Here is a 13,675-nt window from a genome sequence, read left to right as displayed (position 1 = left end):
ATCTCAAAGGAATCTCAGTGAGTCGGGTAGACCCTCCTTCAATGGTGCTTCATGTTTCTTCATCTTAACATCAAGGAATCCTCTGTTTTAATTTTCTTTCAGATCCCAGAGGCTTCAGTTTGACGTCTCGTCACCAAACGGCATCTTGTTGTTCAGGGAAACTAGCAAGATGATCACCACCTACGGTACCGTGTCCAGACTACAGCACCTGAAAATATGTTCCTCTCTTTTTCTTATTTTTGTGAGGGGGGATATATATTGTTTTTCGGCACTACCTTGTTCTCTATAGCTGATAGAACATGAAGTTCATAAATGTCTATGAGTAAAATTACAGAAAATAACTCTCCATTTACACATCAGCTGTAGTTCATGGATCTGTTTACAAGTTGTTTCCTGCAAATTAGTCACCATCAGTAGCTGTTTCATCACTGCCCTCTGGTGGACGTGATTAACAATCACGCACACAGATGGCACATTGACAGAAACAATGTTTGAAGTGGACAAGCGTCCAAACATTGAGCTCAAACGAGGCTTTATTTCTTGCAGTTTTCATGAAAATGTCCTGAAATCCTGCTGTTTTTTAGGGAATCGTATCCTGACACTGGGAGAAGTCCCGAAGGACCAGGTGTACGGCGTCAAGCTGAAGGGCGTCAGCGTGTGCTTCGCCATGCTGAAGGCCGTGCTCAGTGGAAACTACGTCAACTTTGGCGTTTTCCGTCTGTATGGCGACGACGCTCTGGACAACGCCCTGCAGACCTTCATCAAGCTCCTGCTGTCCATCCCTCACAGCGACCTGCTGGTACGCTCACACAGTTAGGCTGTTGGTGCATCAGCTGGAGGGCTGCTCTGCTCTGATTGGTCGGGCCCCACTCCCCTTTGTATCCATTAACAACAAAGACTCATTATTGGAGGAAAAACTGCTACACTTCCTTGAAAACATGGTCCCTTTTTTTTTTTTTTTTTTTTTTTCCTTTTTAACCAATGGTTAACTGAAATAAGATTCTGGTGTAAAAGTGAAGTTTGGTGCACAACATAACACAGGAAAAGAAAAAAATACTAGAGATGGTGTGACGCTGCACTGCCAGAACAAATCTAGTCTTTAGTTCCACTCATGTACAGTTGCCATGGTTACAGCTGCACTTATTGGAGATTTGCAAACAAACTGATGATCCTGAGTCACATGTTTGAATGTGTGGGTGTTTTTGGCTTTGTTATTTACAGGAAAAGGTTAATTACAAAAATGAAAAAGGATTTCAAAATATTCAAGAACTATTAATCTTAAGTTTAAAAATAGAAATGATTAAATATTCAGAAAAACAAATGTAATTGGATTTTTTTTTTTGCATAAAAATGATAAAACAATGTAAAGATTTTTAAATAATGGTGACAATATTTCCAAATAAACCGAAAAATGATGTACTATACAGATAGTCAGAAAAACTAAAGAAATGTAAGATTACTTGATCTTTTTGAAATATGAAATATGTACCAGTTCTACAAATTGATTGTCTGTATTTGTAGTTAAACTGATCAAAATGTTACAATTTGAAAATGTCTAATGAAACATTATCAAAAGATACATTTGGAAATGAAGAAAGCTAAATAAAATGCCACAAGTGGAAATGATTTAAAATGTTGTTAAATACAGGAATAAATATAGAATATTGAGTGAATATTAAAGATGAAATGTGAAGAATTATGATACAATATTGATGAATTATAAACAAATAAAAAATGCTAATCCAAATTTGCAGAAAAAATTAATTAGATTACAAAATGTAATTAACATATTTCACAAATATTTAAACATTTTAAAAATTAAAAATAATAAAAGATTTTATTTAAAAAAAAAAAAAAAAAAACTATGATAAAACCACATTAAAATAACCCCACCGGAATGGTGTTTGACTGGATGTTGTGGTCCGGTTTCTGCAGGACTACCCAAAGCTCAGCCAGTCCTTCTACTCGCTGCTGGAGGTCCTGACTCAGGACCACATGAATTTCATCGCCAGTCTGGAGCCGCACGTCGTCATGTACATCCTGTCGTCGATATCGGAGGGCCTCACGGCGCTCGGTAAAGCTTTGACCTCCACCAGTGGGGGTGGGTGTGCCTGTTAGTGTGTGTGTGTGTGTGTGTCTGTGTTGAGGCTGCTCGTATGGAGCTAGAACAGTCTCATAATTCACAAATGCACAGAACAATTCACACTTGCGTCGGAGCAAGATACACAAATGTATTTTTGATGCACACACAAATATAACCTGATTTACAAACGTTTTTTTGTCTGTGAGCTGATCTGGATTTTCGTGTGACTTTTGAGACTCCTCTGACGTGACTCGATCCACAAATACGTTTTTTTCTAACACGGAAGGATCTGCAACCAATCAGATGTCTTCCTTTGTTCCAGCCAATCATAAGAGCGCACCCACGTGGGGGACGATCTATAAACCAATCAGACTAAAGAGGCGGATACACCTGCTGTTTGAGCTGCGTTTGCGAGCCGTTTGCTTAGAAAAGTGATTCAATATTTGGGGTTGGTGGAGTAAAGATAAATAAACAGCAACACGGGATGGAGAGGAGATCACTGCTCTGCTTTCTGCGTAAAGAAAACAGCGCGATCGGAGATGTTTTGTCGGGCCGTTCAACCAGAGCCGTCGGGAGACTGGAGACTCTTAGTCCTGCCGATGCAGCAACTGATGATGAGAAATTTGTGAATCGGTCTGTGCATTTGTGAATTTTGTCCTGTGCATTTGTGGATCTGTGTGTGCATTTGTGAATTATGAGACTGTTCTAGCTCCACATGCTACATCTGCTGCTACGTGTGTTTGTGTTGCAGACACCATGGTGTGCACCGGCTGCTGCTCCAGTTTGGACCACATCGTCACTTACCTGTTCAAGCAGCTGTCCCGCTCCACTAAGAAGCGGCCCGCTCCCATGGCGACGGACGACCGGTTCCTGCACATCATGCAGCAGCACCCAGAGATGATCCAGCAGGTCAGCTGACCAGTTCAGACGCTCTCGCATCGTTCTTCTCTGCCACACAATTGTTTAAATATTAAATATTGCTTAATAGAGTAAGCGAAACCAAGTTTTTGGGTGTCATTGTTTATGTAATAACTGCTCGGGGGTCATGTTCTGGGTATGGGTCTCTGTAAAGCGTCTAGAGACAACTCTGTTGTATTAGACGCTATATAAATAAAATTGAATTGAATTGAATTCATGCTGGATGAGAATTTGAATTGGAAATCACATATACATTATACAAAGATAGAAATATCAAAAACAATTGCTCTGTTACACAAAGTAAAGGATTCATTGGACAACAAAGCATTGTACATTTTCTATAACACTCTGATTGTTCCATATCTGACCTACTGGGTTGAAGTTTGGGGAAATGCCTGTAAAACATTTATATTCAGTCAATTTTCATTTTGCAAAAAAGAGCCATAGGAATAATCAGTAGAAAACGATATAGAGATCCAACAAATCCATTATTCCTTCAGTTAAATTGTTGAAATTTTATGAATTAGTACATTTTAGTATTCTGCAAATTATGTTTAAAGCTCATAAAAAACTTACCAATCAACATTCAGAAAAGATTTGAAAAAAGAGAAAGCAAGTATAAATGAAAAGGAACAGAGATTTTTTAAAAACAAGATTCAGGACTAAATTGATGGAACGTTGTGTTTCTGTGAAAGGAATCAGTTTATGGAACAATCTGAATAAAGAAAACAAAGAATCCAAATCAAACATTACATTCAAAAGAACAATTAAAACCTGTATGTTAAGTAAATAGAATGAAATATGTTAGTTAAGTTTGATTGACATACCCATAGACGGCGGTAATTTTATTTTAGTTTTTTATTTACTTAGTTTTTGTTTTTTTTAAAATTTATGTTATTTGTGAATTTATTTCTTGGAAAAAGGGGCAGATTAGATAAGATTCTTCTTCTTTCTGCTCCCTTTTCATTCACATTTTATTTGCATTTGTATTTGTATTGAATTGTTTGTTTTATTTTTTTGAATGAAATAAAGAATGAAATGAAAAAAGTTACCACGTGCTGCTGTGATTGGTCTGCAGATGCTCTCCACGGTGCTGAACATCATCATCTTTGAGGACTGCAGGAACCAGTGGTCCATGTCCCGACCTCTGCTGGGCCTCATCCTGCTCAACGAGAAGGTACGCACCGCTCACAGCCACAACCTGCTCACATGCAGGCCTGTGTGTGTCCTAACCAGGGCTGAAACGATTCCTCGAATAATTCGAGTAATTCGATTACAAAAAATGGAAGAATTTTCTCTGCCTCGAGGAATCATTTATTTTTGCAGCTCAAAGCAGGTATTTCTCCCGGACTACGTTTAATGCGGCACAACACGCTGACGCCACACACGTAAAGTTAGAAGAAAGAGGAGGATATGTTTGGTTTTTGTAACATGCTCAGGCAGTCTGCAATGGCCCAGACGGGAGACACATGTAGCTCAGTGCTTAACTTTTATTTTTAATCCACTCTATATTCTTGTGGTCCGTTCTCCTATATGTTCCCCCTCTAACCCGGTACATGCATAGGTTCCTCTAAACATCTGTTCCTGCTACAGTTTTAACTAAAAGAAAAGGCAGAAAATGTCAGAAAAATAAAAATGTAATAAAGCTAACTGGGTAGTTTTCAATTTTAGCTCTGTAGTCATTCATGGATAAAACAAGCAGCACTGGAGCCTAATGTGCTCCAATACAGCAGGGCTCAGCATTTTATTTTGAACACTGCTAAAACTCAAAATCTTATACTTTAACTTAAAACTTAACTAGAAGTTAAAATTTGCTTGACACAAATGAAAGTTCAATTGAAACACGTGGGAAAAACACCTAACCTTTTAAGTGATGTGTGTTATCAGGTTTAATGGCATTTTTAGGTTAGAAATAAGAACATTTCTTAGTAAGATCCTTAGTTTTTTGAGTGAATCAGTGAATTTGGTCGACTGGTGTAAGTTCAGGGTTTTTAAATGAACAGCCATGAACCTACTGGATTATATAATTTAGTCTTAGTGATGTCAATTAACATCTAACATCTTATGTATATTTATAATTGCTCTTTAACTAAACAAAAATATGTTTTATCTGATTACTCGATTAATCGATGGAGTTTTCAGTAGAATACTGGATTACTAAAATATTGGATAGCTGCAGCCCTAGTCCTAACACGTGTGTGTGTTCTGCAGTATTTTGCTGATCTGAGGAACAGCATCGTCAACAGTCAGCCTCCTGAGAAGCAGCAGGCCATGCACCTTTGTTTTGAGAACTTGATGGAGGGAATTGAAAGGAACCTTCTAACAAAGAATCGGGACAGGTGAGCACACCTTTTATTAATTTCTGTGTTTTAAACTACATCCTGGAACGCCGTGTAAAATTTAAATGGGTCAATGACGAATAAGGATTTTAAAGGAGCTTGAGGCCGGATTGTGACGCTTAAAACAACAAAATCCCAGATAACTAGTATTTTTTGTAAAATTCAAGTGAGTCCATATATGGGACAGGTCGGTCATATTTTTTTTTATCCATTTAAACTTTTTTGAATTGAAAAAAAAATCAGTTTTTCAGAAAATATAGGCGTCACGTCATTGACCTATTTACATATTTAAATCCTATAAAACCTGTTTCTTTTATATGCTCTGTGTTTTTTTCTGTCTGGTTGTTTCAGCTTCTGAATGTATGAAGCTCCAAGCACATGTGTGTGCGAGTCTCACAGACTATGTTTACATACAGTCCAAATTGGGGTTATTGCTAATATTCCGGTTACTGAAACATTCAGAATATTCCGTTTCCATGGTAATTAATCATTCAGGATATCTGGATCAAACCAGCGACGCACGGAGAACGTGATGACACAATTCCCGTCATTTCTGCTTCTTCTTCCTGTATCCAAATTCAAAACAAATGCTGCTTCGGCAACTTTTCTCTCTCCTTCTTGTAAATCTTCTATCCCGGTACTTTCTACCGTCTACAAATGCAGAAATGTTCATATCCTTCATTACATTTATGAAGTGATTAGTCTCCTCCTGGTCTTGGTTTCTCCGTGTTTATAAGAACTTCCTGGACTCAAAAGACCAGGATTCCTTGTGAACAGAGCATGTGCAGAAAACAAATTCCTGTTCCGTTTGATGGGGATATTCCGTTTGGCGTTTACATGACCCAATATTCAGGTTTTAAAAGGAGTAACCCAGGGCTCATATTCAGGTTCTGAGCAAATTCGGGTTATTCAAAGGGGTTATTGGTGTTTCAGTGTTTCCCCTACCATTATATAGGCCTGGCGGGGCCGCCAGGCCAACGAGACCCCCCGCCAGGCTTAAAAAAAAAAAAAAATCAATGATCATTTACGTTAGGAGCCTCTGCGCAGCGCTGTTCTGCAACGGGAGTCAACCTGCTTCGTTGCCTAGTAACGCTGCTGAGAGCGCAGGCATATTATTATATATTATGGGATGTATGGAGTTTGTAGCTAGCCAAAAAAAAAAAGAAAAAATATCGCGGGCGACAGACAACATGATATAAAGAAATGTTTCTGCAGGTCCGTGTGTTTGTGTTTGCATGAGACGCTGCAGGGAAGCATGAAGGAAAACACGCACCATGCGTCCGCGGGGTCCTAGCGCCAGCCATGTATGAGCGTCTAGGCTGATTTATGGTTCTGCGGTACACCAACGGCGTAGGGAAAAAAAATCTTCTACAATGTTTAAATTATTTATAACTGATATAATCTCAATTGTGTATAGGGATGTTTTGTCACATATGCCGTCAGCATAAGCAGCCGTTAAAAGAGGAACATCCCAGAGGGTTTTCATAGAGATCCCTCTGAAATATCTAGAAAAGATGTGCTAATGCTCATAAGGGGTCAGACCTTTCAGGCCCATGACACTTTGGTTAAAGGTTAGATTAAATCTTATTATTTCATTGAAGTGATATCATTCAGCAATATAGGCCTACAATGATTTTTAATGTAAAACTTTGTTATATTGCTGCATGTCCAATATGCCGTCCCACGCGCCTCGTCTGTTTAAGATTTTTCCGGTGGGTACCACCGGGCCTGAAAAAAATTCTAGGGGAAACACTGTGTTTACATGGCTGTGTAACCGGGTTATTGCTAATATTCCGGTTTTAAAAGGGTTATTGATGCTGGAAACACAGTCATTTCTGCATGAGCTCTGTTGGTGCTTTAACCCCGTAAACCCCGACACGTGTCCCCGTCTGTCCGCAGGTTCACGCAGAATCTGTCGGTGTTCAGGAGGGAGGTCAACGACAGCATGAAGAACTCGACGTATGGCGTCAACAGCAACGACATGATGAGCTGACATTCCACGCGGCTGCAGACCGAGCTCCCCCCTCCCCTCACCCCTCCGTGGCTGCTCCACCACCTCCCCCCTCTCTGCATCCGCCTCCACCCCCCCTCCCACCCTCCCTCCCTGGGCCCGGATGCCTAGGGATCATGTCCCCCACCCCTCCCCGACACGACGCTGGTTCAGCTCCCCGCCTCCTTTTTGATATGAGCATATATAAATATATACAGATGTATTTTAAAGCTGGTCTGCGCTGGTCTGGCTGTTCTAACGGAGGACGGACTGATGGAGGGAGGAGGGGGGAGGGTTGCATGTCTAAGCACTCTAATCACTGACAGAGGAAGGCCAGAGTGCTGCGGCTGTAAACGGTGGCGAACGGGACGACGGGGACGAACGCCGGTAATCGTAGTAATCCGCTTCTGCCTGCCTTGTATAGAAAAACACACAGAAAAAACCAAGTGTACATTTTTTTTCGTAACATTTTGAACAATGTTTATAATGATTGAATTTAAAAACACGAAGGTGAGTCGAGGAAAAAAAAACTACAAAAAACAGAAAAAAAACACGTGTGATTGAGCTTTTTACAGTGTAGTGAGTTATTGCAAAGCGTCTGCGTGGGGAGCGAGCTTTCCACCGGAGGAAGGGGGGGGGTGTCACGGGGAATAGAGGTACACACTAACGAAAGGGAGAGTCAGAGCACCCATGTTGTACATTTTTCTCAGTCTCTGCTTGAAGTGATGTAAATAATCCTGCGGCTCTTAAAGGGGCAGTTCTGATGTTTTTCATCCCCGCGCGTCCGGGCAGTCCAGAGCGAGCGGCGTTGTTTCCTTTCTGAGTGAAGAGATTCTGTCTGAATGATCCTCCTGGTGCTGAAGAAGTGTTTTCTGAGATTTGCTGCTTTTTGTGTGGGGGGAGCACAAACACGACAATAAATTGGTTGCATAAAATAAAACTTCTGGTCCCTTTTGGGACAACGACGATGAGCATTTTAACTGACTTGAGATGAAACCAGTGGTAGGATAAAATGAATAGAATAGTGGGGGAAATAAGTTGGCAGTTGCAGTGACGGGTGACAAAATTTAAACTATTCAATAAAAATCAGATATTTCATGATCGTAAACTGAAAACGTTCTCGTTCCTGTTCAGACTTTCAATCTCGTTTCATGAGATCTCATTTTCTCTCACAATTAGCAGAAATAATTCAAAACCTGTTAATCATTAAGACGGGAGTTATCATCAATTAATCAGTCATGTAAAAAGGTTTCTTAAGGCTGAGTTTCCTCCATCAAATCGACGCCGTGCCTACGCCGTCACCGTGACGCCGTCGTGAACCTTCGGACGTCTCCATCACTCCATTTCTCCGCGGTGCAGTAACCCTCGTGACCGCTAATTCTTTTCCTGAATGGTTTATCCGACTTTTTCCGGTCACAGAGAATCAAAGAGATAAGGACAACTATTGTGCAAAAAACCAAAACAAAAATAATCACACATACATGAAGAAAAGAGCGCTGAAAGTTCACGACTGCTTCAAACTGGAAACCGGAAATGTGTTGCTTCCAAGCAAACCAATCAAAGCCCTCTCGTCTGCGTGTGGTCTGCGTCACCTCCACGCGTAGCTACAATTTTTGGGAGGTGCAGGTCAGTGACGGCGTGTGGTCTGCGTCGACGCGTAGCACGCGCCGTAGGCACGGCGTCGTTTTGATGCAGAACCAAAGCTCAGCCTTGACTTCCACGTTACTGAATATATTTAAAGCGACTCTGTGCAGTAATGCTGCCTCTGACCACATGGGGGCGCTGCTGGGTCCGTCATGTCCCAGTATACTGGCCTCCCAGCACAAACCAGTTACTCTGGGGCTAATGTGACGACTCGTACAGAGAAAGGAGCGCTGCAGAAACGCCAACAACGTCCCACACTTCATTTCACGGCTCGGTTGAATGTCGATCCGATCGGGTCCAGAGGTGTTTGTTGGTGCCGCCCCGGAAATTTAAACCAAACACAGGAGAACCGCACTAATTCCTTAGATCAGACCCAATTGGGACCGTAAGCAAAAGTAATTTGGAGCCGCCCCACACCCTCACACATCTGCCCATCCTAAATGTATCACAAAATAACTTCACAACCTTAATTACTAACACATTTACTGTAAGTATAGATACAGTAGTTTGACTGTCAAATAAAATAAAAAACTTCAACTTGAAATAAATATCAAATAAAAAAATTCAACCAAAAATAAATAAAAATATTGGATAAAAACGTATAACTAAAATAAATAAATAAATCCGAGCCACATCAATTACCTCAAGTTACCTCAATCCCCCACAAAAGACTGAAAGCAGGTCTAGCAGGTCTGAAATCAGGACTCAACATGTGCGTGCGTCTTTTACAGATTCACACGTCTCTATTTTCTGGATTCAAAGTCATGAATGAGGTCGAACTCTTCTTAACAACATAAATTGATATAAAACTTCAGCCAATATGTTATATATCGGCTGAAATGTACAGCTAATAAAACTTTGTGCCTCAAAGTTTTATTTCAACAACATACCACCTTCAAGTGAAGCACGAATTTCCTCTGTTTTGCCCTTTTTTTTTTCTCTTGCTCCTTATTCATGATGTCTTTTGGACGACATGTTGAAATCTCCCCGTCTGTAGCTCTGCACAAGCCTCCCTGACGCGCAGCCCTCTGATTGGTCAGATGTGATACAGGTCTGCGTTCTCTCCTCCGCCTCACGGTGAGGGATGTGCGCTACCGTGCAAATGCGTCCCCTCGCGCAAAATGTGGCCCTACGTTGAAGGAGGGGCGGCCCCGGATAAGCATTAGGATCTCCTGAGCACGCCGCCACGTCCGTGTCTCCAGAGGTGGCTCTGCAACAGAGAGGGTTCAACTGGTACAGAACGGAGCACGCGGTTAACATTTCAGTCACACACGCTCTTTGAGAAAAAAGAAACAATCACAGGAATAGTAAGTACCATATTCATCCTAAACTTTTATTGCACGTTTGGTCAAAATATGTGTTAAAAGTTCGTAAGCACAGACTCAATTAGACCCTTCTGACCGCATGGGACAGCTCTGCCCCCCGTGGTCAGAAGTAGTAATGCTACGTAGAGTGCCTTTAAATTGATCAATCTAGTAGTCATGGAGAAATTATACATCTATCATTTTGCGCCACGTTTTGTTCAGACAGGTTTTTAACCCCTGAGACGATAACAGTAATAAAAATGGAGATAAACTCATGATCAGCTTAGAAAGCTGGAAAAGGCTGTTAAGTTCATGATCTTCTTCACAACGGACAGCCTGTTTTTAACAGAAGTATTAACATATAAACGGATATATGCTCAGATTGAGGTGTGGCAGAGCAGCAGCAGGTTCCAGGCTGAGCTGGAGGAAGGATACGAGGCTGGTTTTAACCTCCACGTCCTCATAAAAACACTCCTCCAACGTGAAGGGTTGAGATCAGAAACGTGTCAAGCTTTTGATGGACACGTACTGATCACACACATTTATTCAGCTCCGGCTCAATAAACAGGTGAATAAGCTGCTCTCTGGGTAAACGCAGGACCCATCTCAACATGGACCGGTACCCGCTCGCTCGCATCTGCGTTTATCTGCTCGCCATCAACTATTTTTGTCTAAATTTCTCCCGTTTTTCGCACAGAAACCTGCTGAAATGAATGTTTCTGTGTGAAGGCGCGGAGACAGTTTCCCCCTCTGGTGCAGATTCACCTTCTTGTTTACACTCTGGATCCCTCGGACCTGCTCCGGGACGGGCCCCCTTTTGGTGTGTGTGTGTGTGTGTGTGTTGCCTGGTGTGTGTGTGTGTGTGTGTGGGAGGGGGGGTGAGTACTGACGCATTAATCAGAGAAGCAGTGTGAGGCCGTGGGGCCGGCGTGAAGGAGTCCAGTTTAGTGTGAAACAGCTGAGGACCTGGTAGGAGTGTTTTAGCAACGTGTGTTACTCTCTACGATGTCGCTGCTAACTCGTTTGTGACAACTAGCTCATCTCTAACCATGTCGGCGCTCACGGATGTTCCTACGTTTTGGTTTGTGTCCCTGATGTGAATGTGTTGGGTCCATAGAGTGAATATCTGTTTGAGTTCGGATGTCTGCTACATATAGTGTAAGCATTGTGACTGCAAATAAACCTCATTGATTTTTACGGTGCTGCTCCACGCTCTTCTGGTCTTTATTCTCTCCAATCCCAGATGGATAGATAAGATAGATAGATAAGATAGATAAATCAGGGGGGGTGGTGGAGTTTATCATATGGGGACAGATAATTTGTGCTGATTACAAATAATATAATATATTACAAATAATAGCAGTGACCAAAACAGCTGCAGAAATACTGCAGGAATGACATAGCAGCAGTTAAATGCAGCCTTCTGTAAGCTTTAAATATCCACTGGGCTTACATCAAATACATCAAAACACAACAATAAAAAACACTTTTCTGAACTTATCAATATGACTCTGTCCTTCACAGGATAAGTAACATGGATCACTGCAAAAACTCACAATCTTAACAAGAATATTTGTCTTATTTCTAGTTAAAAATGTCTCATTTTAGTAAAAAAATCTCATTACACTTAAAACAAGACTCATCACTGGAAAAAACAACAATTTTCACCTGTTTCAAGTAGATTTTCACTTGAAATAAGTAGAAAAATCTGCCAGTGGAACAAGATTTTTTTGCTTGTAATAAGAAGATAAATCTTGTCCCACTGGCAGATTTTCCTACTTATTTCAAGTGAAAATTTACTTGAAACAGGTGAAAATTGTCAAATAAATAATTTTTCTGGTGATGACTCTATTCAATTCAATTTTATTTATATAGCGTCTAATACAACAGATATCTCTAGACGCTTTCCAGAGTAATAAACTCAAATATCCTATCTCAAACAATTAGAATATTCTGGGAATCTTAATCTTAAACTGTAAGCCATAATCAGCAATATTAAAATAATAAAAGGCTTGCAATATTTCAGTTGATTTGTAATGAATCCAAAATGTATGACATTTTTTTAATTGCATTACAGAAAATGAACTTTTATCACAATATTCTAATTTTTTGAGACAGTCCTGTGTATTTCTAATGTTACCTCGAAGGGCATTATCTCGCTTATACCACGGTCCCTTACCAAAAAATATAAATATTAAATCAGTTATTCATGCTTTAATGTGTTTTCAGTGTAAATCATTAGTTTTATAACAACCACAGCTGAGCAGCTATTTAATCTCTCGTCTGCAGCCGTTGTAAACAGGTAAGCTACAAAGTTTTTTAATAAGACAACTGTTTCCTTGGTAACGGGAGATATTCTAGTCCGCTTTATTTTCTTTTCTCTCTTCTGCATCCCAGTCATCAAAATTGTTAAATTCACCAAATAAGTTAAAAGAAAGTTACAAAATCACTCATGTCTCCGTCCTGCGGTAGCCGGCTCTTCTTCTCTGAATCTCCGTTGCCATGGTTACCACCTGGCAGTTGATCCAGCGCATGATATTAAAGATATCAGGCAATTTGACTCAACTTGTTTTCTAGGTGTAGGTTTTCACTTATAACCTACACCTGCCAGCCAATCAGAATGGAGTATTCACACAGAACGTGGTATAAATATATATATATACATTTATATAAACTATATATGCAGATGCCAAATATAAAGCAGTTTGGGATGTTGTTTTAGTCTTAACTTTTGTATTTTCACTCAAATCTAACATGTATGTTGTAATACCACATCTGTCCCTACTCATGAACAGTCAGCCCCCGTGTGGTCAGAAATGGTTTTGTTGCAGAGTTTCAACTCCAGCTGGCATTTTTAAGATTTCACCAAAGTTAAGGTGATTTGGAAGCTTAAGATACTTCAGGAAAAAATGTATTCCACCAATGTCTTCTCTACTACTTTAGATAAGATTGAGCTTTACAACAATACGTTCTTAAATAACCTCAACATTCACCGCCGAGGACAATCCAGCATCATCTTCCAAATGTTGCTCCAAGTTCCCCCTGCTCTTCTGCGTCAGTGCTGCGTCTCAGACGTGGAGCTGGGGTTTGGAACCTGCAACCCCAGACCATCACAGAACCTGGACTCTGGATCCTCTCCTCGCTGGTCTCCTGGAAATAAAATCAGCAATTCCAATTCCTCCCCCAGTTTCAGTGTCATCAGTGAAAGTATCTCTGTACTGTGGTGCTGACACGGTTTCCATGGTAACCATTGTCATCTGGCCAATATACTCTTGTCCTTGATGCTCTTGAAGTTCCTCCATTATTCCTGGGATGTTTAACGACATTCAGCTCATTTAAAAAGGACAAATCCTCAGGATTTTTATTTAATTTATTTTTTTTACATTTCATTGACATT

At 40.6% G+C, this 13,675-nt stretch overlaps 1 protein-coding gene across 2 annotated transcripts in view; it reads left to right on the top strand.

Moving 5' to 3' along the window:
• The window catches only part of xpo7 (exportin 7), a 71,447-nt gene extending 59,967 nt beyond the window's left edge, over positions 1-11,480 (top strand). The window contains exons 22-28 of one of the 2 annotated variants that reach the window (XM_061734566.1): positions 103-185; positions 585-799; positions 1,936-2,074; positions 2,835-2,992; positions 4,080-4,178; positions 5,213-5,340; positions 7,240-11,480. In XM_061734566.1, the coding sequence (XP_061590550.1) occupies positions 103-185; positions 585-799; positions 1,936-2,074; positions 2,835-2,992; positions 4,080-4,178; positions 5,213-5,340; positions 7,240-7,333 (916 nt within the window). In that variant the 3' untranslated portion in view covers positions 7,334-11,480. Of the gene's footprint in view, positions 1-102; positions 186-584; positions 800-1,935; positions 2,102-2,834; positions 2,993-4,079; positions 4,179-5,212; positions 5,341-7,239 lie in introns of both variants that reach the window. The other variant, XM_061734565.1, reaches the window with a different exon arrangement.
• The last annotated feature ends 2,195 nt before the right edge of the window (positions 11,481-13,675 follow it).

This window comes from Cololabis saira, chromosome 11 (genome assembly GCF_033807715.1).
Source record: "Cololabis saira isolate AMF1-May2022 chromosome 11, fColSai1.1, whole genome shotgun sequence".
NCBI classification, from domain to species: Eukaryota; Metazoa; Chordata; class Actinopteri; order Beloniformes; family Belonidae; genus Cololabis; species Cololabis saira.
This window is presented reverse-complemented; position numbering and strand designations above follow the sequence as displayed.